Source organism: Cyprinus carpio, chromosome A21, assembly GCF_018340385.1.
Source record: "Cyprinus carpio isolate SPL01 chromosome A21, ASM1834038v1, whole genome shotgun sequence".
Classification (NCBI taxonomy): Eukaryota; Metazoa; Chordata; class Actinopteri; order Cypriniformes; family Cyprinidae; genus Cyprinus; species Cyprinus carpio.
In genome coordinates, this window is record NC_056592.1 from 21600453 (window position 1) to 21627854 (window position 27402).

At 36.9% G+C, this 27402-nt stretch overlaps 1 protein-coding gene across 4 annotated transcripts in view; it reads left to right on the forward strand.

The window, feature by feature from the left end:
• LOC109074323 (protein Jade-1-like) overlaps positions 1 to 25715 on the forward strand; it is a 45142-nt gene extending 19427 nt beyond the window's left edge. For all 4 annotated transcript variants that reach the window (XM_042711318.1, XM_042711315.1, XM_042711317.1 and 1 more), the window contains 5 exons: positions 280 to 396; positions 2702 to 3214; positions 7952 to 8069; positions 17984 to 18112; positions 19392 to 25715. In XM_042711318.1, coding sequence (XP_042567252.1) covers positions 280 to 396; positions 2702 to 3214; positions 7952 to 8069; positions 17984 to 18112; positions 19392 to 20140 — 1626 coding nt within the window. In that variant the 3' untranslated portion in view covers positions 20141 to 25715. The remainder of the gene's footprint in view (positions 1 to 279; positions 397 to 2701; positions 3215 to 7951; positions 8070 to 17983; positions 18113 to 19391) is intronic.
• The last annotated feature ends 1687 nt before the right edge of the window (positions 25716 to 27402 follow it).

Genomic DNA, 27402 nt, shown 5'->3' on the forward strand with positions numbered 1-27402 from the left:
TATTAAGGGGAAATCTCTTAGCTGATAGTTAGTTAATAGTGAGTGTGATAATATATTAATTCAGTATGTTAAGAAATTATACTTGAATTCATTTTTTTTAGAATAAATGCTACAATATTACCTGACCATTCAGTGTGTAAATCAAACTCCTAGACTAACTAAACTAAAATTACTCCCTTGTTGACTCACCTGCAGCCATCCCTAATCCCATCACTTATAATACTTCTCGATGTGTTAACTGGGTGTTTTCTGACTTGTGGTGTTTCCATGTCATCAAAGGTGAGCATCGGCTGTCCTGAGAAGATGGAACCTATTACGAAAGTATCCCACATCCCAGCCAGCCGCTGGGCCTTGTCCTGTGGCCTGTGCCGTGAACACACAGGCACGTGTATACAGGTGAGCGACATGCTGATAATAAACACTCCACTCATTTAAAGAGCAGAATAAGATTTCATCTAGTTTAATGCTTTTAGTAAGAAAGGACGGGCTACTTCATAAAGTCTAGTCAAAATCATTTTTTTTACAATATGCATTATTTCAAGGCAGCTTTACAGAAAATCATGATATTAGTGTTTACAGCATCTTCACAGCCTTTTGCCAAGGTGTGCGTAGAGGGTTGCTTAATGCTTTTCAGTTACATATAGCAGATTAGAGCTGTGCCATAATATAGTTTACATTAGAAATAGTTGTGTGGTACACATCATGAGTTTACTGTATGTCTAGTGTATAGTTACACATACTTGCATATCCAAGATTGTATAAAGAGCTAGTAAAGAAATAAAGAATGCAGTTTATATGTGTATAGTTACACATACTTGCATATTCAAGATTGTATAAAGAGCTAGTAAAGAAATAAAGAATGCAGGGTTTTTTTGGAACACGAGAAGAAATTGTGAAGATTTTGCTGGATGCTCTTTTCCATGCAGTTACAATGAATGGCAACTGATGCTTTTCCAGCTTCAAAAAGAGCACAAGAGCACCATAAAAGTGTCATAGAAGCAATCTATACAAAGAGACGTAATGGCTTTTATTACTGACTGAAAATCAGCAAAAGATTCAGTTAGTGAGCTGAACTAGAGATTCATGAACAAATCATTCAGACTGGATTTATGAACAAGATCTGCTTTCATCTGATCACTAGTTCATGATGATGTTACATTGGAGAGCTAGAGCGGATGTCACATTCATTTCGTGAATAACGAAAAATTGGTTGTTTGTCTCGATAAGTCTTAGAGAGGAGTATTGCAGTATAGCAAGATGTACTTTTATAATATTTGTATGGAGCTTTTGCCTCCTTTTTGATGCTCAAAAGCTTCAATCCCTGTTCGTTGTTACTGTGTGGAAAAGAGCGAACAATGCAATGATAATTCAAATATGTGTTCATCACTAGTTGATGCTAAAAAGTTGAGAAAACACTTTTAAAACAAGAATGATTTTTGTAAATCCGCTGGTCAAATGCTGTGCGGCTTCTGTGTATTTATATCCACCTGACTAGTGACTGATCTTTGTGTGAATGTCCACAAGACTGGAAGGCTATTTTAGAAAAGGAAAATATAAAAGATATAAAAAGGAGAATCAATGAATTATGCAAAATGTATTGCTATCGTGTGAATAATATGCAATCATGTAACCAATAAAAAAGCAACCCTAGTCTGATAACAATTACAGTACAGACCAAAAGTTTGGAAACATTACTATTTTTAATGTTTTTGAAAGAAGTCTCTTCTGCTCATCAAGCCTGCATTTATTTGATCAAAAATACAGAAAAAAAAATGTAATATTGTGATATATTATTACAATTTAAAATAATAGTTTTTAAATGTATTATACTTTAAATTATCATTTATTTCTGTGATGCAAAGCTGAATTATTAGGATCATTATCACATGATCCTTTAGAAATCATTCTAATATGATGATTCATTATCAAAGTTGGAAACAGTTCTGCTGCTTAATATTTTTTCAGAACATGTGATACTTTTTTAGGATACTTTGATGAATAAAAAGTAAAAAAAAAAAAAAAAAAACGAAGCTATGTTTTTTAAATATAAATATTTTGTATTATTATACACTACTGGTCAGTAATATGGGGTCAGTAATTTTTTTCTTTCTTTTTTTTTGAAATAAAATCAATACTTTTATTCAGCAAGGATGTGTTAAATTGATAAAAAGTTATAGTAAAGAAAATATATTATTAGAATATATAATAATAAAATTTTTTTTTTTATTTTGAATAAATGCAGTTCTTTTTAAGCTTTTATTCATCAAATATATTAGACAGCAGAACTGTTTCCAACACTCGCATCACAGGAATATTTATTAATTATTTCTAAATGATCATGTGATAGACTGGATGTTACATGTGACACTGAAGGCTGGAGTAATGATGCTGAAAATTCAGCTTTGCATCACAGGAATAAATTATTTTTTTAAAGTATATTCAAACAGAAAACTATTATTTTAAGTTGTAATAATATTTCACAATATTACTGTTTTTTTCTGTATTTTTGATCAAATAAATGCAGGCTTGACGAGCAGAAGAAACTTCTTTCAAAAACATTAAAAAATAGTAATGTTTCCAAACTTTTGGTCTGTACTGTATTTTAAAATGTAATATAATCTAACTACAAGTACAAAATGTCAGGAAATACAGATTACACGAACCATTCTCGCGCTCTAAACATGCTGTTGTGCTCACACAGTGCTCCATGCCGTCCTGCATCGTGGCCTTCCACGTGACCTGTGCGTTCGACCACGGACTTGAGATGCGCACCACTCTGGCAGAGAACGACGAGGTGCGCTTCAAATCGTACTGTCTAGAGCACAGTAGCGTCCCGCGCTCGAGCGGCGGCGGGAATGTGGACAGACCCGAAGCGAGGCACACTGGTTCCGATCTGTCAGTGACGCATTCGGATCGTTCGAAGCAGGAACAAGCAGAACGGGAGAAAGCCAGCCATCGCAAGCAGAAGCTGCAAGAGCTTGAAGATGAGTTTTACAGATTAGTGGACCCCAAGGATGTTGCAGAAAGCCTTTCCCTGCCAGATGTTCACGTGGACTTCCTCTTCCAGTACTGGAAACTGCGACGAAAGGCCAACTTCAACCAGCCGCTTGTGGCCCGCAAGAGGGACGAGGTGGACAATCTCGCCCAGCAGGAGCAGGATGTTTTGTATCGCCGTCTGAAGCTCTTCACTCATTTGCGTCAGGATCTCGAGAGGGTGAGTACAGCTGCCCTCTTCTCACACATTCTCATCTGAAAAGCTCTCAATAATGAGTGTTTCAAACAGGTTTCCTGAACATTATTTAGGCAAACCGGTATTCCTGCCAGAGTTTTAAATAATGTTGACAAAATTCTGAGATCACTTGCACTGTGTCTTAACCAGACTTGATGTGATGCCACGATAAAAGGTTTTAAACTCTTTTTGAATGACAAAAACTATGACGTAAATCTATTGACATTTTCGTCAACGAATAAAAACGAGACGAAAATGTTAGGGAGGGACGATTTGGGAAGAGATTCATTCAGAACGAATCTGCTGCGTGGTTCGGAGGTTAGATGCGTACATATAAACCTGCGGGACTTACATACACTTGCTGCACGTCGCATAAAACGTTCAAAAATGTCAATATTTATGTAGAGTAAGAGAAGTAATGGAGTAAGAGAAGAGCAGACATATGGATAAATCTGACGATGCAAGAGAGAACTCAATTCGGTCCGGTTTTCTAAGAGCAGAATGTAAACAGTAGGGAGAACGTGTATCAGTACATTGCATTCATTGCAGCTGTGCATTCGGTTTTAAAGGGACAGGAGCCTAATTTAGCTGCAGTTGTCAGAGTCAGTGATGTTAATCAAGCAACAAAAGAAAGACAGAAAATCACTCTCTGCTCTTGACTGAAAAACTTTAGTAGCCCTAAAGATTAATATAAATTTATTTATCGAAATAAATATATCTGCTTGAAAGAATGAAGAATATGGTGAACAAGTTGCTTTAAAGAATGCATAATTAGTTTATATAACCATTGGTATTTCATTAAAAAGACCATGTTCTTGTTCTTTATGAGAAGTGGTTTTATTTAATTTTAACAAAAAGGCATGTTGTGTGTCACCGCAGTTAAATCAGTGTCTATCATCATAAAACCTTAATATCAAACCTATATAATGAGTTTAATAAAAAAAATAAAGAAATGCTTAATAAATACATTACACTGTAACTAAACCCATTAGATTTTAGCCGACTAAATTTACTGTAGATTAAGTCGACTAAAATCTTATGATATTTAGTCTAGTCTAGATATTTAGTACTAAAACTAAAAACAATTCAGATATTTAAAATGTGTCTAAAACTAAATGGCATTTTAGTCAAAAGACTAATCAAATTTGATTAATCAAATTTAGCTGTCAAAATTAACTCTGGTTCAGTGAATTTTTAAGGGCGAAATCCAGTCATTTTAAAAGGAAACCATGTGATCAGGAAAGGTTTCTCCATGCAGATTTCACAAGTTGGGTTCACGTTGATCACGCAGGTTCGCCGTGTTGAGAGACAAAAAGCTACCTAGTTTAAAAATTACTTTTGTATGAGATTCATACATTACTACGCTGTTGACCATGGAGTTTTTGTTCTAACTTGCCACAACGTAGATAAGCAACCACCGACAGGGTTGTTTTCTACTTTTGAAACAATTTCTGTTGATGTGACGTCACAAAAATTGAGTGTCCAGTGATGGTCTCAGCTATTGAATATGTGCTTTGTGTAATGGTATAAAGGTTTAAGTGTAATTTCAGTATTGTTGCGCATGACTTTAATAGCCATAATGAAAAGTGAGACAGTGGATATCTCAGATCTTGAAAATAAATAAAAGGAAATCATTCAAACTGTGAACGAACAGATGTAAATGCATATTTGATTGTGGATAGAAATTTGTGTTTGACACTATTGATACAGTCCTAACTCCTTTAAGCGTGATATTTCACTGTTAGGTCATGGATAAGGAAAATTACTTCTTTGTAAAGTAAAAAGAAAAGTAGCTGTGATGAGCTTTGTTGCTGTTTAGTGTTTTCTGAGAAGAGAACATCAAAAGGGCCCTTTATCCCAGGAGGACTTTTGTACGGTTGTACCCTACTGTTTGCTGTTTACATGAGTTTATGGGTTATTGTGCAACAGAACCACATTTCCCATCATCCCTGGATTATGTAAAGCTTCTATGTAAATTAAGTTTTGTAAAAGTTATGATAAAATGGAAAAGCATGCTGATTTAAGCAACTGATTGACTAATCACACCACAGAAATACATGAAGTCTTAAATATTTCACTGATGATCATCTTGAGCGGTTATGTCAAAGAACTATCCATTCATCCATCCATTCATCGCCAATCCATCCATCCATCCAATCATTGCCAATCCCTCCATCCATCCATCCATCCATCCATTCATCCATCCAATCATTGCCAATCCCTCCATCCATCCATCCATCCAATCATTGCCAATCCCTCCATTAATCCATCCATCCATCCATCCAATCATTGCCAATCCCTCCATCCATCCATCCATCCATCCATCCATTCATCCATCCAATCATTGCCAATCCCTCCATCCATCCATCCCTCCATCCATCCATCCATCCAATCATTGCCAATCCATCCATCCATCCATTCATCCATCCAATCATTGCCAATCCCTCCATCCATCCATCCATCCATTCATCCATCCAATCATTGCCAATCCCTCCATCCATCCATCCCTCCATCCATCCATCCATCCAATCATTGCCAATCCCTCCATCCATCCATCCATCCCTCCATCCATCCATCCATCCATCCATTGCCAATCCCTCCATCCATCCATCCATTCATCCATCCAAATCATTGCCAATCCCTCCATCCATCAATCCATCCATTCTTTTCAACCATCCCATCCGATCATTCTGTCCATCTATCCATCCATCCATCCATCCATCCATCATCCATCCAATTATTCATCCATTTCATCCCACCATTCATCCATCCAACTGTTCTGTCTGTCTGTCCATCCATCCTTCCATCCATCCAATCATCCATTCCATCCAACTCTTTTTCCATACTCTGAGAACCTGACAAGAGGTTGCCGCACTGGAGACTAAATGGTTAGATGCGTAACTAGGTTGGTTGGTAAGTTCTGTAAATAGGAAGGCAATTGCATTCTGTGGGTGTAGTTGCCCTCACTCATGTGCATGTGATCAAAGATTTATAAAGCGTGATGCATGACTAATTATAAATTATTTGTAGAAACATGTAGGAAATGATGATTGTATTTGGGGTCATTGTAGGCAAGTCATTGTATACGAGGCCCCTGGAATGTAGACTGATAACGTAATTAGTCAATTTTGATTTCAGGTCGACTTTAATCTGGTTCTAAAATGTGTTTTAGGTAATGTTACATACACAGTTAAATACATAAGTTGAATAATTTTCTCTTATGAATGGACATTTCTGTGTATTATATTCAGTGGAGTATAAAGTGCCTGAAAGTCATACTCCAGTAAAAGTGCAGATATCTTACCAAAAAATTACTTTGGTAGAAGTTGAAGTCACCATTAAGAATATTACTTGAGTAAAAGTCTTAAAGTATGTGATATTCATTGTACTTAAGTACAAAAAGTATTTTTTTAATCTTAAACGTACTTAAGTATTGGAAGTAAAAGGACAATTAAATGCAAAATGGAAAAGAAACAAATAAATGTATATAAAAATGTTCATACACAGCATGAGTAGCAAGATTTTGTTCAGTTTTAACTCTTTTTATCCATTTTGTATTTTTGGATAAGAATAAGAAGCACTTCATCTGTACTTAGTGTCTTTCATTCCAACATAAGAAAACATTACCTGAATCTGAAAAAGAAAAATCAATTATGTATATTTACAGTTTATGTATCTCAGAGGGGACATGGATGCATTTAACCTGCAGTTACAGATGGATAAACAATGTTTTGTTTTTAACATGTTGAATACTGATATTTGAAATAATTTAAAACATGAACAAAATAGTTGAAATGTGAAATTAAAACCTCCAGTAGGTGGCAACAAGTAAATGTTAACGAGTGAGTCATTGAGATTCAACTGATTCATTCAAACAACTGATTCATTCAGAAACAACACATTTGATTGTGTTAATGAGTGAATCACTGTTTCATTTATTCAACCGATTCGTTCAAAAAGCTTATTCATTCAATAAGTAAACAGTCCATTGTTCAGAGACGCTAAACATCGCTGTGTGGGAACTATTTTCGTTGGCAAAATTGATCAAAAACAAGCAATATTATGTCTAAAACGTAAGTCACTTATTGCTTTAATGAACTTGATTAATGATTTAAAATGATTATTAAATGTGTTCATGCCGATATTTGCAGAAAAACTGTACTGTGTGATATAGATTAAGTTAACCATATTAAATTATATAAACATAAAAAAGCATACAGAAGTATTTTTGCAGTCTATAATTTAGAATGCCTGGATTTTTGAGTTTTAATAGACTAATAAATCACGTGTGTGCACTCTGTGTGTGATTTGGTGATATAGCCTACTTGATAATGCCAGATCGCACATCTTTCAACAACACTTACCATATTATCGCAGAAGATGTACTGTATAACGCACACCCCAGACTCGACTTGAGTGGGAAATGAATCATCCGTGGTTGTGCGCGCACTTGTTTGCAGACGCCAGACCACTGATTCATCAAACCTGCTTTCCTGCAGTCTGTGTTCTTTAAATTTCTGACTATGTTTTAGTAAGTAATGAATATGTTTCGGGGAAATGTATCAGAGTAAAAGTATACATTTTAATTAGGAAATGTAGTGGAGTAAATGTAAAAGTTGGCTGAAATATAAAAACTCAAGTAAAGTACAGATCCTCCCAAAAAAAAAAAAACTTAATTATTTCAGTTCGTAATTTAAATGTAAATGGTATGTTTTCTTTCAGGTCAGAAACTTGTGCTACATGGTCACTCGCAGAGAGAAGATCAAACACTCTTTATGCAACCTGCAGGAGAAGATCTTTACCTTGCAGATCCAGCTCTTAGAGAAGGACCTAGTTGGAGGTATGAAAACTGTCTGCAACAGTCTCTTGTGTTTTTCTTTTGCCATTTTGCTCAGTGCCAGTTTTACTCATGGCACACGAGCTAAACTGGCAATGCACCACCAAAATAATAAAATGTGCTGGGTAAATAAGTTCAGACCACTCATTTGCTTATCGACATGGTTGACAGATGTTAATGTACAACCACCGTTTTAGATCGAGTATCTATAATACTGTATAAGATTTCCATTCCAACTAAAAGCATAAATCTAGGCACGCTGGTAGTTTCAGAGCAAATGCAAAACTGTGACATTTCATTCAGTGGCGCGCTTCCATCAGTGCATATACTTACTTGCTGGCAACCCACCAAAATAAAAGCTTGATGACTCTAGCTTTGAAAGTGATAAATTCATTAAAAAAAAAAATGTTAGCTTCGTATTTTTAAGTGCACTATGAAATAATTGTATTTTTTATTTTTTTCACTCACTTTTTATTTTCAAATATAATAGTATTATTACACTTTATTCTTTTGTTATTTTAATAAAAAAAAACTAACTAAAGTGCAAAAATATATTACTGTTATTAATTTATTTTTATAGTTCTTTTTAATGGGTCACACTATGTACAGTGTGAGCACCAAACCAAATCTCCAGGTGCTCTCATGAGAACAAGACTGAAGAACGTACTGTATGTGCATCCCTGTCTATACTCAATGCTTGCAGAGCAGCTTGCGTTCTTTCCTTTAGTAGAAGTAAAGGCAGATGAGGATGGAGCATCCAAGAAATGAGAAGCACCCTCATCATAATGGTGACACTAATTATACGTTGAGTTGTAGTTGACCGCATGATCACCTGACCTGGGATTTGGTGCTATCCTGTGCTTTATGTCCTGCTCCCCGAATTACTGCTTTATCAGGTAATCATTCATATTCTTCAATCAGTATTAAATGTGATGAATGTAACCGATCTTCATTCAGTTTAGCCTGTTCCTGCTTAAACACCATCACAAAAACTACACCTTGTGTTTATGAGCAATTGACAGACATTGCTATTTTGTGATCTTTAAGGAGATTAAGACTACATAAGGTTAATCTGCATCTTATTATTTTATTTATAGACTAATGTTCAGTCACATCCTGTGAGTAATGGTCATAACTCAAGAGATGGCCACCTTCATGCAGAGTTTAGAGTTTGCATATCCAATACACCTGCCTGGAAGTTTTCAGTGATCCTAAAGACCTTAAAAAAAAAAATCACATCTCATCAATAAAAAAAAAACACAAATTCACCCCTGCCGTTGTGCTTTTATTATGTTAATTGTAGAAACTGTATTGATACTGAAGTGTTAATAGATTTGAGATAAATAGATTAAATATAATTTAATGATACTACAATCATAGTTAGAATGTTTTTGTGTTGAGCAATTTAAAAAGTGAATCATATTGTTTAACATATTAACATTCCTGAATGTGACTCTATTTTTGACAAATGAATTGACTTCATGCTTTCTTTTTCAGATTTCAACCCGAAGGAAAAGAGGTAGCAGTCTGATGTAAGCCAGCTTTTTAAAACTTGAACCATTGGACCACTTGTAGTCTGAATCCTCAAAATAATTATCTTAAAGGTTGTAGTGTTTTTGTCCTTTTTGTCCCAGTTTTATTTTATAAAGAATGATGATCTTTTTGTCATCGATTGTTTTAAACTGTTAAAAAATAAATAAAGTGACTCAAAGGCTGGAAAGGTGTCATTTTGATTTTAAAAGGGTTTCCTGAAAACTTTGAAATGGTCAGGAATTTATGCACCAGCTTAATGTTGTTGGTAACAATGTTAACTTGGTACATCAGATGGCAACATTGTTTTATGTTGACATTTCCGTAATATTTTCAATAAAAAATGTTTTTTAAAAATCAACAAAAGTGGTTTAGAATCAACATCATATTATAATATTGATCCAGAAATATTACCAATTATGATATGATATTATGATTATATTATATATATTTTTTTTTTTGTGGTTAATTTCAATATTGATTCAACCAGTGGTGAAGTACACAAATCAAGTGCTTGAGTAAAAGTACAGATAACCCTAATAAAATATTACTCCAGTAAAAGTACTAAATTTTACTCTAATAAAAGTATGAAAGTATTAAAAATATCAGGTTACTGATACTTCATGTGTGCAAAAAAAAAAAAAAAAAAAAAATATATATATATATATATATATATATATATATATATATATATATATATATATATATATATATATATATATTAGGGATGTCACAAATCTGTTTAATATTAAACCGTTCGGTACGACATCCATGATTCAGTACACAAATTGCGTTTTTTTTTTTTTTTTTTTTTTTTTTTTATTCTGGTTTTGTGTTTAAATAATTTCTGTGCGTTTTATTTCTCTCCTGTTTTGTGGCTCTGTTTGTGTATAACGTGAATCTACTCACTGATATGAGCAAACACCTCCCCACTTACAACGTGCATCTCAGTGAACCGAGGTAACGAAAGTAACCGGAGCATTCCCTTTTGAACAGCCTCTCCCTTTGCATTGAACACTTATGGGGAAAACATCCAATAGCTGACTGCTATAAGCAAGTGCAGAACGAAGCTGCTCGGTGAGCCCAGCCCGGAGCGCCCATAATGAGGGCTCCTAAAAAGCATGAGTCAAATATGAGAACCAAGCCAGCATGCTGGGGTCTACATAAAAAGACCTTCTCCACTAATCTAGGTGATTAGGTAAATCCCCTGAAGGGCAGGGATGTCTAGGTTATAAAATCTGGTAGATGGCGAAGACACACATATTACCAATTGAAACTCTGCTGGACCAAGCCCATGAGGAGGCCATTCCTCTGGTGGAGTGGGCCCTCAATCCGATAAGACATTGTAGGTTCGCTGGGGCATAAGCCAGGGCTATAGTGTCAACTATTCAGTGAGACAGTCTCTGACTGTCAGCCCTTTAGCACAGCCTCCGAAGCATACAAAGAGCTGCTCTGAGTGCCAGAACCGGTCAGAGTGGATTGGGACCCTGCTCATCCTCTGAATTTGGAAGAGCTAGAAGGGTAATGACTTGTGCTCTGATCAGAGTGGAAAGCACTTTAGGCACATAGTCATGTCTTGGTGTGAGGATGACTCTACAGTCATTAGGCCTAAACTCAAGGCATGAAGCACTGACTGACAGTGCTTGCAGGTCACCCACACGCTTGACCGAAGTTAAAGCCAAAAGGAGGGCGGTCTTAAGTGTCTGGGCCGTAAGTAAGCCGACTGGAGCAATTCAATGGGGCGTTGATCTTCATGTGTAAAACATGCAGGCGGATTGAAGTTCTGCCTGGAGAATGAAGCACGTGGGACCTGTGCTGGCGTGACATCACTTGAGCCCGGTTGCTCAGTCCCGTGAGTTCAGCGTCTTCCCGTTGCGAGTAGCAGGCTTCAAGCTTCTTGCTTCAGAGTTTAGTGAAGGGATGATCTTTGTGCTGAAGGAGAAAAATTCTGATGAATGGCGCTCTGAGCCGACTTATATAGTGATTGGCTCCACCCCATTTGGCAGCTGAAGTGCCATTTGTTCATACAACTACACAAATGTGAAAAAAAATCAGGCTTCAATATCAGAGAAAGCAGGAGTTTCCTCATAGGCGAGTAACGCAACAGGAGAGACCGTTCGAAAGGGAACATGTTTTTGCTCCACAACATCAGTCGCATGTATGAGATAACTTCCTATTGTGATCTGATATGGCTTCTTATTACAGAATGAGGCCGAAAATATATTCTAACTGTACAAAAGGCTATTAGTAATGATTATTATTATTATTATGAAAATACCCAAGATGGCTTGAAGAACACAGATAAATCATACATTGTCGAAGATGAGTATTTATTGTCTTCATGTTTAGACATTCAAAACGTTTCTACTTTTAATTCAGCTACAGCGGTAGCTGGATACGGTTATTCTAGAGCGTCATGAGTTCTATTACTTCTGTGATGCACATGTGGGGTTTCTGCGCAAGGGCGCCCTCTGGCTTCTAATATGAATGCAACAGATATTACGTGTGTTTATAGCACAAAATAATGGCCAATCCACAAAAAAAAAAATACTTCTTTGAACTAGACATATAATAATTCATGTTTTTCTACAGAGTAGAGTAGCACTCAAGCTCCGAGGATCTCCTCTTCTTGGCTCATTTTGAGTCAGACTTGTGAATTCACTGAATTGTTAAAGGTGCCATGTGTCATGTCTGGCAAAAAAATCAAGTCATACTCCACATTCCATACCAGATGGGGGCAGTATGCCTCAATAAAGTGAATTGGTCTACTCTAGAGTAACAAACCAGAAACGGCATAGTCTCTATGCTCCGCCCTTACCTTCACAACAACCCTAGAGCCATAGCCGAAGCCTAAGAGGTGCCCGCCTGCTCCAGAGGAACGTTGGGTGATGTCAAGTGATTTTGAAACATGACATCTTCAAGCTACACCCCTTCACCTTTACCAGTGAATATGTTCATATTCGTTTTGTTCATATTACATTTTGAGTTATATATACACATTATTCAAATTAAATTAATTTGACAGACAGCATTCTGTCAACATCACTGGTCAACATCAGACAGCTGAATATAGTGAGTGAATACCGCTCTGAATATAGTGAGTGCGCGCGCAGCCGGGGCGCTCTCTCTCTCTCTCTCTCTCTCTCTCTCTCTCTCTCTCTCTCTCTCTCTCTCTCTCTCTCTCTCTCGGGTTCATTATCATCGAAGACATTTCAAGCTTCTTAGGTAATTTTACATTTTAGCATCAGCTTGGTAGAGACGGGCTTTGGTAGATAACAGGTGAAAACCGGATCGGATCTGTGGGTAAGTTATAGCTAACTAATTCCCTGAACTGAAATGAAGTAGTGGGCTGTACTTTCCACACGATTGACATCAGGTTCAAGTACGCCCACAAGCCGTGCGAGTTATTCGTGTATTGCAGGTTGGCTGGTGGTTATGTTGCCCGCATACCGCCTCCCATAGCCGAAACTGGTATTACGACACCTGTCGGGCCGTGGCTAGTAATGGTAATGCTAATTAAGGTTGATATCTCTGCAGCACTGTAACTTGACATTTTTTTAATGACATCATCGCCCTTATTTCTTCTCATTCTTTTGATGCGTGTAGGTCATTTTTTGGATATTTTTACCTTAATTTTTACACATGGCACCTTTAACAGAGACTCGCTCTGACCGAATCATTTGAATCAGTGAGTTGTTGGGTGTTTCTCAAATGGAAGGCTGCATCCTACCGAGGTAGTTCTTTACTTGCTTTGTGTCGGAAATTGAAGAAACGTTTCTTTTTCAAGGCACTTTGTGGCTGTTTTTACTTCACACACAAAAAAAGTGCACAATTTTGTCAAGATTTGATTTCTTGATGATTTGATGTTTTATAGTAGTGATTTTATAATATCAAAATATAAAAAAAGAAAATGGAAATGCATGACTAATAAGCCAATAAGGGCTCTGCTGACAACAAAGTATATTGTGTCAATATTTAAATTGGATATTTTTAGAGCTTTAAAATGCTGGAAATGTTACTTGAAAGGCATTGAAAAGTGTTTGAATTTCTCTCAAAAGGTTATACAAACCCTGAAATGAATAACGTTATAACATTTGACTATTTCTGCCACAACACCATGGTTATAATTATCGTAACTGCTTCTAGTTTTCTACGTCTGCGCTCTTTGATCTCACAGCGACCGCTCGCAAAATTGTCGCACTGGCAGAAAAAATGGTTTTCAGTCTGGAGCCCTGTTATGCTTTGGAATGAAGTGAAGTAAAAGTTTCTTAAAATAAAAATACTCAGATAAATTACAGTTACTTGAAAAATGTCAACATTTGAAGTGGATCAAATCCTTTCATCAGAGTTGTCCTAAAATCAAAACAATACCCGTTCTTGTCTTAGGACAACTTTGATGAACTTTTTTGATCCACTTCAAAAGTTGACTTCTGTACTTCGTTACTGGATTCAGTGTAACGTTGATTCAGTGACACTGCCATTGTTTTATTTTGTTTTTTTAATTCAACATTGACTAAGGATGAACAAGTGATGTTGAAACATCTTCACTTCATAATGATGATCCAGTGACATTACCGTAGTTTTTATTTTCAACTTTTTTTTTTTTTTTACATTAATTGTGGGTGAAAATGTGATATTGAACCAACACCACTTTGTAACATTAATTCAGTGCAGTTAGTGTTGATGCATCAACATCGACATAACATTGTTTCAATGGTTGCTTGCTATCTCGGGACCCTTCAAAAATAATTATTTTTCTATTTTAAACAGCTGCTCAGTGAAAGAAGGTGCAGAAGCTACATATTTGATCAGTTCCATTTTCTATACTTTGTCTATGATGTTTGATACGATGTTAGATTTGTGTTGTTTTAACCGGGAAAATTTATCAAATTCAAATATAAAATATAGCCACAAACATTCATTGTTGATGTCCAAGCATTATTATTATTATTATTATTATTATTATAGGGATCATGGGAGAAAATGACCAAAACTGCTCAAACTGAAACAAACAGAAGATGCCAACATGCACATTCAATGTTTTTAGCACCTTCTGTTTATTGCGGTGCATTATGGGATTAAATGAATGCACTCAATAATGTCGACTATGGTTTTGGACACCAATCCAGTTGGCCGTCCACTCACTATATACAATGAATGAATGATGCATTTATATATCACTTTACTGTGTATTGTTGTACACCCAAAGTGCTTCACAATCATGTGGGGGGTCTCTCCTCAACCACCACCAATACAAGGGTATAGGGGGCGATTTCAGACACAGCACATGTACTTCAGGGCATTGATTTCACAATATACAGGCCAATAAATGGGCCACTTCCAAAAATATATCGGCCCAACTTAGTTTTGTGGCATCTTTTGGCCGATTCTCATATTTGATCCATACTCTGTGCACATCAGCCAAATGACATAATGATTGACAGTTTAAGTTTTCAGCTATTGAAATTTGATTAGCTGTTTGTGGCCATTGTAGTTGGTTTGTCCCAATTATATTGTAGGCATATGTTTGCAACCTACTAAGGCTCACTGGAAATACGTGCCTCTACCGAGATTTCTGCAAAACTCAAAATATGGCGCTGCACTTGTGCAGTGAAGAGCACAGTTGCATCAGTGAATGTGTTTTCAAATCACTTTTGCATTCCTTAACACTATCATGTAGGTTTAGGGTTGGGTTTGGTGGAGGAAGTTTGTTATTTTCTGGCACAATAGAGCATTAATCTTTTAACAACACTCACCGGACATTTGAATTCTGAACCGCTGCAATACGTGCCTGAAGCAACGTAATAAAAATGTAGCCACAGTCATGTATTGAACATGCATTTTAGTGCCACTCACCGGACATTTCACTTTGAAACTGCTGCGAAATGTGCAGTTAGGCACATAATATCGGTTATATAATAACTGCAGCACACTTGTGAACACAGTGAAAAGATAATAGAATATCCAAGTTAAACTGTTTTGAAACATTCCACAATAAGCAGGTGCATTTGGTAATACTTTAGGGCATTATGATAAAACCATCATCGATCCTGATCAAAACCATCATAAAAAAAAAAGAAGTGTCCACCAAAGTCTCAGTCTTTGCAACCACTTTGTGCCAGATGAAAAATAACTTTTCTCAGTGCAAGATTGCAAAGAATTTAGGTCTTTTACCATCTACTACTTAACAAGGGAATCGGGAGAAATGACTTGAATTGTGAGATTTGTGTTCATTTGATATTATGACATGCAGTTGGTTTTCATGCTGGGTTCATGCTGTTAGATTGCAGTTTATCAAATAAATCTAATAGCTCTGTTGGGGAAAATAAACAAGATTCTAAAGCTTAAAACCAAAAAGTCATGTGACGATGTGTGAGTGTTCTGCATTCATGAGACCTGCCTTATCGTTTTTGTTTGAGCTTCCAGGGTCGCCATTGACCCGTTTTTCACCCAGTGCTGTATGAAGGAGCTGCATTCGGTCGGATCCCTCTTGCGGTGTTCGTTACTCCTGTGAATCTCTGACTCAGCACTTTTCTCTACTTGCTGGCTTTCTGTCATCTGCTGTTAAGACCCATATTCATTCTGCCTTGCAAAAAAACACACAGATTGGCATGCGACCGCCAGGCCTGCGAGCCTCGTCAGCGCAGACCTCGACCCTCAACAAGACCGTTTAAGGTTAATCTGGACCGTATTGTTCCATAAGTGAGATACACCGCAGCCAGACTCCCTTGACATCACATCCGAGCAACTATCCACCACTGAGATTTACTACAGTGATGTATAGAAGCTTTGCATGACATTAAGTGGCTGACTGCAGCCTGATATGTGACGTTTTCTCATTTGTGGGTTTTTGGGGTCTTGATTTTAAAAAATAGCCTTCGGTATAATAGCTAGAAAAGTGTATTTTTGAAATGAAAACTTCACACAAAATAGTTGTAAAAAAAAAATTATATATATATATATAATTTTTTTTTTTTTGGGGGGGGTGGGGGGGGGTTGATTATTATATGATACTGCTGAGTTTTATTCAAAGACTTAAACTGAGCAAAAACATGCAATTTGTTGCACATGCTGATACTTATATGTGACCCTGGAGCACAAAACCAGTCTTTAAGTCGCTGGGGTATATTTGTAGCAATAGCTAAAAATGCATTGTATGGTTCAAAATTGATTGTTCTTTTATGCCAAAAAACATTAGGATATTAAGTAAAGATCATGTTCCATGAAGATATTTAGTAAATTTCTTACTGTAAATATATCAAAACGTAATTTTTGATCAGTAATATGCATTGCTAAGAACTTCATTTGGGCAACTTAAAAGGTGATTTTCTCAATATTTAGATTTTTTTTGCACCCTCAGATTCCAGATTTTCAAATAGTTGTATCTCAGACAAATATTGTCCTCCTAATAAACCATACATCAATGGAGAGATTATTTATTCAGCTTTCAGATGATGTGTAAATCTCAATTTCGAAAAATTTACTGGTTTTGTGGTCCAGGGTCACATATGAACAAAAATTAACATCAAATTCTGGTAACTTGTAATGTAATCATATAAATATCTCCCAATAATATGACTCCTATAGATCTTATAAGATATGCTTAGCTTTCTGATCAAAGTTCTGAAACATAATGCAATGCAATACAATGATGATTGAGAGATAAACAAATAAACGTTTCTCAGAAGCCGGATGAACAAATGGTTTTTCTGAAAAATGTCTGGACAATCAGTTAAATCTAAACTGCTTCAGTCCAGTAAGTGCTCATCTTGAAATATTACGAACAACACTGATATCTGCATTATGGTATCATATAACTGAATTCAAACTGGAAATCATACCTGAACATATTTTGATGACAAAATTATTCCTTCACAAAATTTCATGACCATAAAAATTGCATCAGTCGACATTAAAGTCACAAGAATGTGCTCTTTCTGTAAAATCCGTTGAAAAATTAGTAACTAAAATATAAAAAAATCCACAAAACTGCATTTTTGAATTCAGGAGATCAGCAAGGACAGTTTTCACATGTTTTGTTATTACAAATTGTGATGTTTAAACTATACATAAAAATGTGTAAATGTGTAAACAGTTTTGTTATTAGATGACATTTTAATCTGAATAAAATAAACTGAAATGAATGAATGATATGAAATATTAAATTTAAAGGATGATTTAAAATGAAATGCATTTGTTAACAGCCAGGTTTGTTCTTTGCAGTAATCAATAAACGCAGTAAACGAGGTGCTGTTTGGTTTAGATTTATGTCTTGCACCCTCTTGTGGACCGTTGATTTAAAATCTGGTGTTCGCTGATCTTTTCCTCAAACTTGAATTGCTAATTTTACGCATTTTGCATGCTCTTTTATATTCTGTACTTTATAGAAAAAACTCGGAGAGGGGAGAAGATTCATCGCAATGGAGTCAGGGAACGAGTGAAAGAAAGAAGAAAGAGTAGTCCAGACATGAAAGACAAATGGAGATCAGATGACAGCTCTGTATTCACACAGCTGGGTAAGTAACTGAATGATGTGTTCGGTTTCATCATCTGTACAGATCTGCCAAAAAAGACGGCACAGCAGTACAATTCAGTCACCTTTTAAAATGCAGCCTTTTAAAATACTTCTTAGGCGAGATAAACTGCTTCAGACTTCAATAGACGTCAATAGAGCAGAGGTTCTCAGATTCTTCCCTTTTATTCTGCTGCTCATTTTTAGGTTATACTGCCATGTCACTTTAGGATCTCACAAGTCTAATTATGTTACTGTCAAATTATGTTCTAAAGAAGAATAGATTTGATCACTTTGTTCAGCAAATCATTTTGATGCTCGCCCTGTTCAGTGGGAGAGCTGCGTGCTGTTTGCATGAGCAAGTCAATACTCTACATGGCATGTGGAGGAAAATGTAAAAATGTTTCACATACATGTTCTCTAAATTTATAAAGGTAATATATATGTGACCCTGGAGCACAAAGGCAGTCTTAAGTCGCTCGGTGTATTTGTAGCAATAACCAAAAATACATTGTATGAGTCAAAATTATCAATTTTTCTTTTATGACAAAAATCATTAGTATATTAAGTAAAGATCATGCTCCATGAAGATATTTTGTACATTTCCTACCGTAAATATATCAAAACTTCATTTTTGATTAGTAATATGCATTGCTAAGAAGTTCATATGGACAACTTTAAAGATGATTTTCTCAGTTTTTCGATTTTTTGCCCCCTCGTTGGCAGATTATTTTGCTTGTTTCAAGCAAAAACTCACTTAAATTCAACTTGTTTTTTCTGAAAACAAGACAATAATTTTTACTTGTCTAGAAAATACTTCTTGATTTAAGAATTTGTAGATATTTTGGCTGGAAACAAGACAAAGTGTAGTGTAAGAAACTTAATTTGGAAAATTTTAAAAGTGATTTTCTCAATATTGAAATTTTTTTTGCACCCTCAGATTTTCAAATAGTTGTATCTCAGCCAAATATTGTCCTCCTAACAAACCATACATCAATGCAAAGATTATTTATTCAGCTTTCAGGTGATGTATAAATCTCAATTTCCAAAAATTGCAGTAGCAGTGTAGCGCAAGTTACTGTGGAGACGAAACCCGTTTAAAACCAACCCACCTTCTTGAGCTCGAAAACTCAAGGGTTTGCTCAAACTAAACGCAAACGTACGTGGGTAAAAACTAAAACCGGCTTCATGCACCAGGCCTCTGGACGCCTTGATAAGCTGGTTCAGATGGTATTAGCTGGGTTTGACACGGACTGAATACTGAATGTATATCTCGTCCACAGGTTTCTCCAAATCCTTCCCGCTGGACGGCTCGCTTTTTGACAGCTGGCTGGCTCAGTCGGTTCACATCACGGCAGATAACATGCTGAGCCAGTGGTCTCTATCCGAAGAGAGCCGCGACCCCTCCGCCAGCCTCCTGTCAGACCAGCTCCTGCAGGGCGAGGAGAACCTGCTCAGCCTCATGATGGACCACTCCATCAAGTCCACCTGGAAAACGCCCCAGCAGGGCCGCAAGCCGAGGGGTGCGCCGCGCAGCCGCAGGAAGTCCGTCTCGCTCCCAAGAATCGGATCCGCAGTCAAAGGCAAGGTTTGTCCTGAGGACCAACGTCCCAAACGAGGAGAAAGAGTACGCCACGTACACCACCATCACACCCGCAGCAGCGAAGGCAGGCCGGACCCTCTGCAGCCAGCCATATCCAAAATGGACTCGTGCCACATTTCCGAGGAGCATGGCTCTTGGGACGCTGGCGCGGACGATGGGGATACGGAGAGCGACAAGCGCTCGCAGGTGGCCTTGCGTCTGCGTCTACCTAGACAGGGCAAGTCACGCTCTAAGAGCAACACGACGCAGGTCCTGCTGCAGAACAGCACTGGGAACAACATCTCCGCTCACGACACTGAAACTGACGGCTATTTCTCTGACGCGGAACAGAGTGACAGTGAATTACCCTCTTTCAGCCGGAAGCTGCGCTTGCCCCAACTGCATGCTGGGAAGGAGGAGGTAGTGCGGAGGAGCGTGCTGGCCTCCTAAAACCATTTTTGGATGCAGCGGTGTTGCTGTAGTTTCTAGACCTTCAGATGTAAAGGCGTGTGTTCTTTTCTCACTTTGTGTCAGAGTATGTTAGTCCGTCGCCTACATTTATGCAACCATAACCATTTGTGCTTGACAAACAAGAAGAAACGAAAAAGTCTACATGAACACTGTCAAATGTGTCCTCTTGGGAAGCAATAGGCTCTGTCCTGGAACAGGGACGGTGACGTGGGCATTATGACGTCTGTTCAGGGTGTGTTTGTTTTATATAAATACATCTGTGGTGTGTCTCCAGAGGATGCGGCTACTATAAAATGATGTACAGAGAAAATATGACACAAATAAGCACAAATAGCCGTTGGGGAATGTAGCACACATGTACCTGTCGTATCCACCGCCTCATTCGCTTTTACAGAGACTAGATGTACCAGAATCACACGGACACTTGAGCGTAATTCTTACGTGTGCCAGTGGACAGATCAGCTTCCATCATGGGTGAATCTCACGAACATGAAGCCTGTTTTAAGAGCCGTGTGACGATTGAGCATATTTTTGATAATCTGTTCAATCCATCTCGAGTGGTCCGAAGCTGTAAAGTTGGTTGCTTGTCGGATTTGCGAGTGATTTCCTCTGTCTGTTGGTATCGCAAGACACCAGTTTTGTACTTGTTTTACTTCGTTTAATCACTGTGGTCATCTTTGTGTCATTGCGCACCAAAAATTTGAGGCTGTTTATTGAAACCTCAGTATCTTTAAAAATCACAAGACTGGTCTCTTCACATTCAGAGCAGCATGCAGAATCAAATCGTTCCCAGTTTCCCATGTCGGCAACTTTGGGCATCTGCCATTTCGAATTTTGACAAAAAAATGCTATATTTCTCGAATGCATTGGCGAATTGTTACGAAACGTGGTATGTGTCTTCGGCACAATTCCCTAAACGTATTCATAATGTTTTGTGGCAGTACCACCTCGTGGTCAAACATTATAATTAAATTTCCAAAAATTTTAATAGCTTTTGATTAATTTTGCCTATTGTCATGACACTTATCTTGATGATAGATTCCTTGGATCATGCATAGAACATCTTTTCCAATTATGCCATAATCGGCTGAACTGATGGTTTTCAGCCAGTTTGTGTTAAATCACCTTAAAATGTCATGTCGTTAAAATGCCATGCTTGCTCCTCATTCTCATTCTCATTCTCATGTTGTGCTTAGCCCCTTAATTGCTGTTTGCATTTGGACTTAAAGAATGTTAATGTTCATGTATCTTGAAAGATGCATTTAAGATCAGTTTTTAATTCGGTGAGCTTCAGGACCATCATGAGCTAAGATACTGAGGTTTCTATAAATGTCTGTATGACCCAAAATTTGTTGTGCGCCATGACACAAAGACGACCACCGCGGTTAAACAAAGTAAAATAAAAATTGGTGGTTTTGCAATACTAACAGATGGAGATAATCACTTTAAAAAAAATAAACAAAAATTTAAAATAGTCATGCAACTCCATTGGGACCACTTGTGATAGTTCCAGTTACAACTAAATAAAATGTCCAGAGTTTTATGGGCGATCTTTTGTGAGATTCACTTTCGTATCTGGCACTTTCTTTCCCACTTGTTTCAGTTCATTTGTTCAGAAAGAACCTTTGTCGTTCTCCATTAAAGTGTGCCTTCTGTAGCCCCCCAAATCAAACGAATAATCAACATGTTCAACTGTTTTAATACAACGATGGCAATCAGAAACGAATACCTGCTTGGTCCAAAAGCTTGTATGTAGATGTCAAAGTCGTAGAGATTCTAGGTGCCTAGAAAACAGCGTCGACCCAACAATGCTAAAATCATCAATACTGCTTTAGCAAAGTGCTGTTCATGAACCGACGTCCGTCAGTCAAATTGGATTCACACTTACAAAGTGTCCTCAGGCTTTGCTAATGTTTTCCCTCTGATTGTGACGTCTATGAATCAACCCATGGTGTTTATCTCAGGGTTATAGCGAAGAAGTGATTGCAATCATCTGAAAAGCTTAAACCTGTACATTCACGAACAACAAGGTTTCTTTGCCAAAACGTCACGTTTTGAGATGATCTTCTCACAGTGTAATGATGAAACACTGAGTTTCTTTTATTTTGTATGATGATGCCAAAGAAAAGTAAGTCAGCATATGCTCTGAAGTGGATGTAAACTTTGTGTCTGGATCTTCTGAAGATCTCAGCGTGCACTGATATCCACCCGTACACTCCTGGATCGCATCATCAATCTAGAATCGTCCTCATCAGCAATCACAGACGTGAGCTGTCCAGAAATGTCTCGTTTGAGACAAAAGCAACTGATATGTAGCGTACGTGATGCGTGTCAGTGATTTGAAGGGTTAGTTCACCCAAACAAGGACAGTTCTGTATTCAGTCTTGTCGTTCCAAACCTGTTTTGCTGTTCTTTTCCATACAGTGAAAGCGAATGGGTCCAAAAATAGTCCATGCGCTACATTCCGAGTCTTCTGGTGTCTTACGATGCTCAGCCCAAATTTAAGTGTTTAATTTACTGAAATCCTTCTCAAGTCACCGTAGATCTCCAACGTTGTGGCAAATTTGCGAACAGCATCGTAACCAAAGGATTTTTCATCAGAAGACTAGAATACCGCACACAAGTCACTGTCATTTCGTGTTCCACAGAAGAGTCGTTTGGGTTTGGAACAACGCCGCGTTGGATGAATTGCTTCAGTCCTTCGCTGGCTTAAATCGCGACAGCCGTCTACTGTATCCGTACAGACCACAGACAGCGACCTGTACAGATTTCATGTATCTTAGCTGCTTTAATAGGGACTAATCATAGCGCTGGTCATTTGCCGTTCTCTGGTTCAGTATGCACCCAACGCTGACATGGAATACTGTGCCTTTAGTGACTTAGTTTCAGCCTCCTGCAAGAGTTCAAGCTGCTTTATCATGCTTCGTTGCCGTTCGTGTACCAAAACTATAACATATACTCTACGTAATCTCTGTAAATGTTCAGCTTCTGTGCAATCATTTTCCTCCCACAACGTATTAGAAGGAGAATGACGGAGTAGATCTTGACACTCGTGTGTTGTTAGAGAGCCATCCGCTGAAACGACAAAGGGTGACTAGTCTTTGCACTTGGTTATTCATTTGTCTCTACTGTTGGCTTTCCCTGGAAGGGTGAATAGCTGGAAATCATCAAGACCATCAAGGGGTGTGCGATATTGATGAAAAATGACATTTTGAAATGACATTTCAAAGAGTTTTGTTGAGAATTAGACGAGATGTAGTGTGTTTTTGTGCTGGTACGTTGGCTGGTTTAGGCCCGTCATGGCTCACAAAGACGTTCATATTCTGTTAGTTGGCAGCAGTGACAAAAATTTACTTTTCCATTAATTTTCCACCTCAAGAGGCATTTATAAATATTTACACAGACTGTTCGGTGCAGCTTTAAAGGTGGCCTGAATGCAATTACACTGTAGTTACAAACACTGTGTCCTAACCAGGTGAGCGATGCCAAGATTTTCAGAATGCGAAGTGACAAAATCAATCAAATATCACAGCCAATCAGAAGCATGTGGGAGGGCTCTCTCTGAAAGTGCACTGCATTCCCAACGAAATACATGCTTGTAATAAACCTTTTAAACATTATTAAAAGTACATACTGAGCAACTGATAACATCTTTATGGAATACACATTGGATCACATTGAGTTCACAGTTTTAACGTTCATGTTAGCTTTTTATTTATTTATTTTTTTCAAGATCTTGCATCATTTTTCACGGTTATTCAAAATGATATTCAGACTCACATTACACACTTTTAACATTAAATTAAGCTCATAATCAGGTCGTAAGATTAGCATCGTCATAGTTTGTATGTTGTTGTTCCAGCTACGACTGTTGTTCCAGAAAATAGAAACTGTTTCTAAAAAGCTGTCGCTGGTCACGACAAAAACTCAGATTAACATGGAAAGGATACCTTTTATCACAGCATCGCGTTTCATCTGGTTAGGACACAATAAAAATAAAACAATACTGTAAGTATAAAAACTAAAACCACCAGTAGGTGGCAGTAAGTCACTTGTCTTAATGACAGAGTCATTGAATCATTCCCTCAAACCATTCGTTCAGAAACATGCACACATTCAGTAAAGAAGAGCACAAAACGGTTTTGCTGTGGCTTTGTTTGAAACTATTTTCATTACACAAAATTGAGCAAAAACAGACAATACTGTGTCTTTTAACTCATTTAATTTAAAATTCCTGCGTAAAATCAATATCACATTTGCAAGTGTGCTGATATTTGGGAAAACGGCACTTGTGCTCGTGTGATATTGCCAAACTACCATATAAGATTAAAACTCATAAAGATTTTTTGACCTTAAATCTTGAATTTCGGGTCATTCTGACTGCATTCTACTAGGCTGGTTTTGTGCCAAGTGAGTGACACACTTAACATCAGCTCTCGTATCCTTAAAACAATTAGTAAATTATCCTAGAAGATGCATATCGCACACCCCTAAGATCCAACTGTTCTTTCGGATTAAGTGGTTAGTCTTGAGCACATCGTGTGGTTCTTTCCTTCTCACATCATGGAGAAAGTGACAAGGAATATATCGATTGGCTGAATGACGGCCCATTCATTCCTCTAGTGGAACTGACTATTGAAGAAAAGTCATAATTCATCCACAGAAATAAAGTGAAGCCAATTTGTAGGACCAGTACCTTTTTTTTTTTTTTGCATTTGTGAAGATGTCTGGACATCTTGTTATTATTGAAATCAGCATGAATACGATTCATTACAAAAAGTACTTCTACTTTTAAGCTTTTAAGGGTTTCTTTAATGGATTTTGGTGAAGTATGACCCTCACAAGCTTCACCTGAATATCTTTCAGTGTTGTCGTTCACTTCCAGAGGATCCGTTTATTGACGTGTCGAACCCTCGCTTATCCAGCTGCAGCTTTTGCTGTCATATCAATCTCTCTCTCTCTCTCTCTCTCTCTCCAGTCTTGTTTACTATGCAGCAAAATTTTCCCACATGCCCCTGTGACCGAGCAGTTTTTTCTGTCGTTCTCTCTTGAAAGAGTAAACGAGGCGCAGGAGAGGTGAAGCACTTGTAGTCCATTAAGAATCACACGTGTCCTGTAAATCTGTCAACATCTTCCGCTCGACACGGTTAGGATACGATGATATGAATGTTGCAGGAGTTTATCCTTCTATGTTCTTTGTTTCAAAGAATGTTGTGCCATTTGTTAATAGCAGAGAAAACTATTGAACATATAATTAGAAAAAAAAAAGAAGAGCTATTTTAAATTATTTTAGGCTTTTTTTTGCGATTATTTATTTTCTTGTATTGGAAATCTTTATAGAAGGAAAAAAGACAAGTATTTTTCATCAGTGCAAAAACCTATTTTTTCCTTTTTGTACATTTTCCATGTTAAGCAGTCTTTAGAGCAATATAATGTTCATGTGACTGTATGTGCATGCTGTTTGTGATGCCTTAATAACAGCTCCAGTCCCATCATCGCCAGCGCTCGGCTGTGGTCGACCAGTGCAGTCAATAAAGCTGTGCTTTCTGTCTAACGACTCTGTGCTCTGTATCGCTACACCACACGCACAAAACACAAACATACCCCAGGATAATAACAACTTTCAGAAAGTGTTTTAGTGGGAGGATTTTACAGTGACTCTTTCTCGGTGTTAAATTATTACGCCAGTAGGTGGCGACAAATGATGGGAGTCATTGAATCATTCTTTCAACTGATTCATTCAGGAACAAAACAAAGATGTACTTGTTGGTGGTCTCAGATTATTTGTTATGCCAGTTTTTAAAAACAGCTTATGTTAGAAATGGAATAACTAAGTGACTACCAAAGTGTTAACAATACAGTAAATCAAATAAAACCGACACGATGACTTTCATAAGCGAATGCACAGTCAGCAAATGAGGGTCTAAAACATACTTGTGTGCCGTTTAGTCCTATATACTTGGTGAATTACACACATTTTGATGAATCTTTGGCATAAACGCTAAAACACAAAATTTAAAAATTGGTAGCTAAAACAAACACTAGATTTATTTAAAAATGTTTTATCTCTTTCCAAAATGTTCACATGAAGACATCTACCAGAAACACTGATGTGAACTGATATGAAAATCCCATCAGTGGCTTTATACCTTCTGCATTGTGTATCTACTGAAATATACATAAACACACAAATGCTATACAGTATTATTACAGTATTTCCATAATGCAGTTTAGTGTTTTTGTTTTTTTATGTGTAACATTTTCCCATATCCAATAGGGGTAAACCAGGAAAAACATTTAGTAAGATAAAGGGTTTTCTGTACAAAATCTCAATTTTTTTAAGGGATATACATGGCGGTAAAAACAACTCTTCTGTTAGGTTAAGGAATGGGAAAAATTTATAAAATTTAGTAGTAAAAAGGTAGTAAAAATTCTTAAATATTTTAAATGTTACAACAAACATTTTCATTATCACAAAGACCAACATATTGCAATTATCAATGTCAGTTACCACAGAAAATGATTTCCATGTCCTCATTATCAAAATAAACCGTTTCAAAATACATTGTTTCAAAATTATGGCCACAATATGTTTTGGGAATAATCCTTAAAAATTAAAAAATGCATTACTGGCCAAGTGTATGAGATATGCAAGGACACTACAAAGGAACGTTACTGTTGTATGGAAGCGTATGTGTAGCAATATTCAGTTTGAAAATTCAGTTATATAATGTACGTTAAATTAAAATGAAAATTACTTATACTGATGAGTTATGTTTAACATGTCCAAGCAAAAATTGTAGCAGAAACGTTATGTTTCTCAAAATGCATTTATACTAACGGATAGGACACTTAGGGTTGCATTTTAATTGAAATATGACAAATATAGCAAAATGCAGTGTGGATTTGTAAGGTCATAACATGCCCATACCCTACTTTAACATTAAAATGCATTGCCAGAAATAGATTGATATTTGTAATGTTACTGCCAAAAAGGGTAACAAAATAGTAATTTAAATGTCCTTTTTCCATAAATGCATTGAGACACACTTAAAGAGATTTTTTTTTTCATGACATTTATATACTTCAGATTTATATTCTTTTTGCATTATAATAACATGGAATTAAATTACAGAATTTTTTTTTTCTTTTGTAATGCAATAAAAAAAATTGCTGTTGGAGCAAATTTACAACAATATTTGAAGGCATATAACATTTGTAAAAGTCTCCAGTTTTTCTCC